This window comes from Leishmania braziliensis, chromosome 35 (genome assembly GCF_000002845.2).
Source record: "Leishmania braziliensis MHOM/BR/75/M2904 complete genome, chromosome 35".
Classification (NCBI taxonomy): domain Eukaryota; phylum Euglenozoa; class Kinetoplastea; order Trypanosomatida; family Trypanosomatidae; genus Leishmania; species Leishmania braziliensis.
Window position 1 is genome coordinate 16,940 of NC_009326.2, and position 6,536 is coordinate 23,475.

Sequence of the window (6,536 nt, forward strand, 5' to 3'; positions counted from 1 at the left end):
ACGGAGAGCAAGGCCAAAAACCCCAGGCCCGGGAATCAAAGGAACGCCGTCCCACGCCGCGTGATGCTCCGCAGGCATGGTGACCTTGACAGCGATGCAAGGGTTCAGGAGCTGAACGCACCAGCTGAAATCCACACTTTCCCAGTGTGGATACGTGCACAGCCCATCAATGTTGCGCACCGCGCACTGTGTGGCGGCGAGTGTCTGCAGCCGCGGTGCTCCTGCACGTGGTGCCAAGCTGGTCAGCCTTTCGCACTCCGTGAATCGCACCTCTTCCAGGTTCGGACAGTCGGCAAGCCCGTCAAGACTCTCCACACCACTGCTTACAACAGAAATGAATCTCAATTGTGCAGCTCCCGCCAGTGGAGCGAGACTGCGTAAATCGCGACAGTGCACAAAGCTCACGTCGACGAGGGCTCGGCAGAGCCCGAAGCACGTAAGCTGCTCTACCTGTGCGCTGACAAACGAGAGGCTTTCCAAATGACGAGCACAGGCCAGTGTGTGCAGGGAAAGCTCACACTGTTGCATCCCGTCAATGGAAAGCCTTGTCAACGCTGGAAGCTTCCCAGTCATCTGCAGCCGCCAACGTGTAGGAAGTGTAAATTAAGCGTGGGTGACGCAAGCACAGCGCGGACGAGCCAACGGCGAGCTGCCATGCGGCGCGCATACGACAGACGTGCTTCGGGAAGCAGTAGCCGAGGCGCACCACACAGGGGTTGCTATAGCTGTGAGGTAGGAAGCAAGCATATCTTGCTGTCTGGATTCGTGCGTGCGGGAGGGTTAAAGCCTGTTGTGCGGCGGAGCCGTCATGCATACATGGCCCTCTTCGGGGAAGGGAGAGGAGGTGAGACGAAGGAGAATGTGGGAGAGAAACAGGCTCTGTATTTCTAAAAGATGCAGGCAGCATCTGAGCGTACGAAACTCCGCCTTTATTCATTTGCATGAAAGATGAGGGTGTACACACAGGCAAAGGCTAAGAAAGGGTTTGTGGGTGGGTCCAAGTGCCCATAACCATCAGTTGCCACTGTCGAGGTGAGCACATTCTTTTAGGTCTGTCTGCAGTCCTTTTTCCTGTGGCTCTCCATCCGTATCGTTGCTCGTGGAACTTTTCATCTCTCTTTCGTGCATTTGACTTTACTTTCTGTCTCGGACAGCTTCATACCAATACGCTCACAGAGGAACGCATATTTAGCTAGGACGCCTGTTGTGGGGTGAGATGAGGTGCTGAAGCGGGGGAGTGGGAGAAAGAAGAGGCACGGCAGGGTAGGCCGGAGAGGAAGGGAAGTAGGGAAGGAGGATGCGGAAAAAGAAACAAGAAGTCTATAATTGGGTGTGTTGCAGACGCGCTCAGCAAAAGCTACGGTGTGACGATTGACTTACGCGTAACCGTACAGGATGTGGCCGCGCTTGCGCAGCGCGTTTACGACATCGGCCGCCGTCACTGTCTTCTTGCGCGCGTACTCGGTGTAGGCCGTGCTGCAGCGCACAATGTCCTCCACGTAGGCCTTCAGCACGCGGCGCACCTCCTCGTAGAGGTCGCCCGAGATGCGCTTCACGCCACCACGGCGCGCCATGCGGCGGACGCAGCCGCGCGTGATGCCGCGGATGTTGTCGCGCAGCACCTTCTTCTGGCGCTTCTGGCTGCCCTTGGCGTCAGCGGAGCGCTTGCCCTTGGCCATGTTGGATGTGTTGGCGGAGAGATGAAAGCGGTGTAAGCTGTGAAGCGTGACGAATCTCAATTGGGGCGGAGAGGAGGAGAGACGAAGAGGGAAATTGAGGCTCGATGCCGGGCGGTGGGCAACATGCTGCATGAAGGATCAGGAAAGCGTTCAACATGAAAAACTACAAAGCTGCTGTCACCGCCGCCAGCACGTTGGGATGGCAGCCGCGGATAATGTCACGCTGCTCCAACACCAGACGCAGCGATGGCACCCTCTTTCACTCTGTAGACCATTGTGTGAATGGAGACCTCAGTGGTGTGTCTAACGACTTTTGATGCCACGCGCCGGACTGTGCGTCTCACAATTGTCCTCGCGATAAGCGAGAAGAAAGAAAAGAGCATCGGCGCGTCACCTCATCGGCGAAAGGATCCAGAGAAGGGGTAAAAAGGCACACAACAAAGCGCCCAGGGGCCTTGAGAATCGTGTACAGACCAGCGTTGCCGTCATTCTTCCCCGGTACGCCAAAAACGGCCACCAGCCTTCCAGACCCCTTTTAGTCCCTCGACTTGGCGAATTCAACACCTGTGGCCACGCGATCCTCCTTGCCCTCATCGTGCCCGAGCCTATCTGCGTCAAAGAAGACACTCTCCACGCCTTGCGTGATGTTCAACTGGCGGCACGTCTGCAGACGCGTCGTCACACACACAATCGGGCAGTTCGGACGGTACTTCGCCACCAGTCGAGCGCTGCGGCCCGTGTTGCTCAGCACTGCCAATGCCTTCGCCTTGGTCTCATACACGGAGTTCACGGCACTGCTGCAAACAGCCTCCTCCACACTCATCGGGATGGGCTGCAGCTTCTTGATGCTGTTGAAGAAGACGTATTCGTTAATGGCGCTCTGCGCCTCTAGACAGATGCGCGCCATGTACTGGACCACACCATTCGGATACTTGCCCTTCGCCGTCTCGCCAGACAGCATCACGCAATCCGCGCCGTTGAAGACGGCGTTAGCAACATCCGACACCTCCGCGCGCGTTGGGCGGGGGTTGTACGTCATGCTCTCCAGCATCTGCGTCGCACAGATCACCGGCTTGCCGGCAACGTTGCACTTGCTGATCAAGATCTTCTGCGCGACCACCACCTTCTCCGCTGGGATCTCAACACCGAGGTCGCCGCGCGCAACCATGATGCCGTCGCTCTCCTCGATGATCGAGTCGATGTTCTGCACGCCCTGGTGGTTCTCGATCTTGCAGATGACCATGATGTCGCCCCCCTTCGCTCCAAGCGCCTTCCGCACCTCGACCACCTGTTCCGCACTCCGGATAAACGACGCGAAAATGATGTCCACGCCCTGCTCCACGCCGAACTGCAGGTCCGCACAGTCCTTCGGCGACACAGCCGGCAGGTCCACGTCACACCCCGGCAGGTTCACGCCGCGCCGGTCAGAGATCGTGTACGCGTTCGTCACCGTGCACTTCAGTGTCTGCTCATCCTCGTGGCTCTGCACTTGCAAGATAAGGATGCCGTCGTCGATATAGATATAGCCGCCAGGGCTCACCACCTTCGGCAGGTTCGCGTAGTCAATGTAAAACTTGTCCTTGGTGCCCTTGCCCGAAAACGCAGGGTCCGTCGTCACGCAGCACGTCGCGTCTTTCTCCATCACAGCCACACCGCCAACAAACAGGCCCGTCCGAATCTCTGGCCCCTTTGTGTCCAGCGCAATCGCGATATTCACGCCGAGCTCCGCAGCGGCCTGGCGCACGTTGTTGATCGTCGTCTGGTGGTACTCGTGTGACCCGTGCGAGAAGTTCTTGCGCGCAACAGACATGCCACTCTCAATCAGCCCCTTCAGCGCCTCCACGCTCTGCGTGCTGGGGCCGATGGTGCACACGATCCGGGTCCCCCGGTAGTTCGCCAGCGGCTCGAAGATCGAGAGCGTCAGGTTATGGGCTAGCTATAGCAGGTAAAGGCTCTGCGGACGATACATTGGTCTTAAGAGCTGTTTCTTGGGTGAGTTCACCAATTTGGGGGGCATGCCCATCCCCCCATACAACAGTAGCTAAAGCGCACAGCCAACCAGTCACAGGCCCACCGCCTGGTGCGAAGCCGCCGTACTCACCCTCTAGTGCAACGCACCGAATCAGTCATTTGCGTGTGGTCTACACATCAAGCTCTACCCAACCATTGTAACGCAGGTCGCCTCACAGGCACTCCCATAATACAGGTAACCACCTGAAGCATCTGTCGAGACGGCGCGCACCCCCCACACCTGTACTCAGCGATTGCCTAGTGGAATACACACTCCAGTGGCGCTGACGCCCCTGCCCACCATACGGGGAGCACAGACGTGTTCGCTGCCGCACCACGCTCCGACGCAGCGCCACCCACGACCTGCTCGGCGACACCAGTGGCGATGCGCCGCTCCGACCTCCCTGCGCCGTAGGTGCCTGACCCTGTCACCGCCAGACGTGGCTCTGCATCGGCAGGGGTGGGGGCTACTCGGCTCCCCCACACAGAGCGGAGGGTGCCGGGGCCTGACGCCGCGCCGAGGCGGCCTCCATCATCGAAGAGACCGCAAAGTGCACAATGCTTGAGCGCGAGTGAGATGGAAGGAGGGAGAGGGAGGGGCCAGGGACCAAGAGGGGGGGGCAGGGAGAGAGAGGATGGCATGACAGTGCACACGAAGACAGAACGTAGCTCTGTCTTTTCAGCAAGCCATCAGTCATTTCGAATCAAAGCAGCAGCACCCCTCGCTGCACGCCCGCCCCGCCATCCTCTGGTCCTGCAGTCCCCGCTCGCCTCATCTTGTAAGAGGTGCAGGAAAGAGTATACCGGGGTGGTCGTGTATAATGGGCTGCTTCGCGAGGGTTGGATCGCTTTGTTCCTTTGTGGGTGTGTGTGTGTGTGGGTGCGTCCACCCGGTATTCGGTGATCAGTGTCAGCGTTGTCGTCATGCTGAGTATGACGACGAGCAGGCAAGAGAGAAATAGAAACACAGAGACACACGCTAGACCCCTTGCCCCCCCCCTGTCGTGTTGGGGGAGTGGGGGCAGCAGTGAGCGCCAACCGAGACGGGGAGGGGTGTCATCGCCACCGCCCTGCAGCCTTGGAAGCAAACACACGCGTGCTTGCTTGCCTTCTGCGTTGCTTGTGTGTTGTGCTTTGCTGGGGACATTGAGGCGGGGGGTGCAGAACATGTACGCAAGAACGGGTGGCGCGCGAGCGGGTGCGCACACACGCCTAAGCCCACACCGCGCCCAGCCATAACACCACCAAGTGCAGGAGCATAAGAGGATGGGTTGCACACAGGCACACACACAGCGAGAAGAATCAGCGGTAAGCCGTGCAGAGGGAGGGCAAACAAGCGGCTTGCCGATGCTGGTCTTGGCGCGCAGCTCGTGGTAAAGACCCTGCGCCATCGTGATGTCCTCACCAGGCCTCCGCTTGTGCAGGTGGCCGGCAGAAAACACCCTCTCGGCACCGCCGCAGTGCACGGGCAGCTCGGCCTTGATGTCGATCCCCTCACTCCCCTGATAGACTGTTGATCAGCCTCTTGGCCGGCACGCCGCCGCCGCGGTCGCTGAGGCCCCCCACCTTCTTCCAGTGAAAGTGGTGAGGGCAGCGCTGCCCCCCGCCCTCCACAATGAGCAGCTACTCCGCAGACAGCGTCGGATACTTGGCAGCCTTTGACCTGGTGGCCCTTGCGAATGGCGACGAGGGGGCCGCGCTCGCGGGGGTGGTCGCGTCCAATGTCGGTGATGCCCCAGTCCCGTATACCATCGCGGACGTCGTCACGCTCGCGCCCCTTCGCCCTCCGGCCCTCTGGTGCCAACCTCGCGAAGGGCAGAGGACTGAAGTGGTTCTCTGCGACGAACGCCTCGACCTCGCGTATGGCCTAGTTGATCTCGGAGCGCTTCATGGTGAGCTAAGGGGGTGATGCGAGGTGGAGGGTGATAGACTACAGGGCCAGGGGTAAGCACGAGATGAGAGAGAGGCGCCTACTGAGGCAAGCAGTAGTGGCGTTAATGAAGTGTGGATGGGTGCGTGCAAAATAGAGAAAGACACGCAGAGATGCGGAGTGCGCCTAACAGGGCGAGTGCTGTGGCGGTGGAAGTGGCCATGCCAAGGGGGGTCCGGAAGGGGCGGGTGCATGAAGGGGTTGAACGGAAACGGGTAGGCCCCAAAGGAGAGAAAAGAGCGAACGGCATTGGGGCCGCGGGGTCAGCGATGACTATCCATGCCGCCCTGTGAGCGCACGAGGGGGGGCGCCCGGCGATGACGCACGCCGAGGACGACAACACGGCAGAAGGACAGCTGTGCCAACATGCGCACACACTCCCGAAAAAACGGACAGACGCACACGCGGCCGCGCGCCCCGCACGCCATCGCAAAACAACACGGCGCCGCTGCTGGCGGAGCCCCGCCCACGAGCGAGGCGGCAGTGGGGAAAGAGACGTGTGCAGTGCCGCGGCCCTCGCACGCGCTCATCCCCCCACCCCGCGCCGCCGCCACTACCGCACACGCACGTGCGTTTTTAACGATTCGATTTCATTCCGGACAAACGTGCGCGCACACACGCGAAGAAGAGCAGCAGCGCACACGGCGGACGCCACGCAAACACACGCGCCCGCCCACCCCCAGTCGCGCGCGCTCACGCCTTCCTCCTTCGCCCGCCCGTGTCGCCGCTTGAGCTCCCGCTCCGTGCCGCAGTGCGCGCGTCCCGCCGGCTTTGCTGCCGCCTCAGCCTCACACGCCGTTACCGCATTACTGCGTGCGAGGCGTGGCTTCCGGGTCGCAACAGCGGCACGGAGCAGCGGGGGAGCCACGCGAAAACGAAAAGACAGAAAGGCACAAGACGGGGAGGGCAGTNNNNTT

General features: G+C 60.5%; 2 protein-coding genes across 2 annotated transcripts; both read right to left on the reverse strand.

Annotated features, from left to right (window-relative positions):
* Positions 1 to 1,376: 1,376 nt before the first annotated feature.
* On the reverse strand, positions 1,377 to 1,679 carry LBRM_34_0050 (putative histone H4; the record flags this gene model as incomplete). The annotated part of the gene is made up of 1 exon (XM_003723176.1): positions 1,377 to 1,679. The coding sequence occupies one exon, from the start codon at positions 1,677 to 1,679 to the stop codon at positions 1,377 to 1,379; it is 303 nt and encodes a 100-aa protein (XP_003723224.1).
* Positions 1,680 to 2,214: 535 nt separating this feature from the next.
* LBRM_34_0060 (pyruvate kinase) lies at positions 2,215 to 3,489 on the reverse strand (the record flags this gene model as incomplete). Its single annotated transcript, XM_001568071.1, has 1 exon — positions 2,215 to 3,489. One exon carries the CDS (start codon positions 3,487 to 3,489, stop codon positions 2,215 to 2,217), a length of 1,275 nt encoding a protein of 424 aa, XP_001568121.1.
* Between the last annotated feature and the right edge of the window lie 3,047 nt (positions 3,490 to 6,536).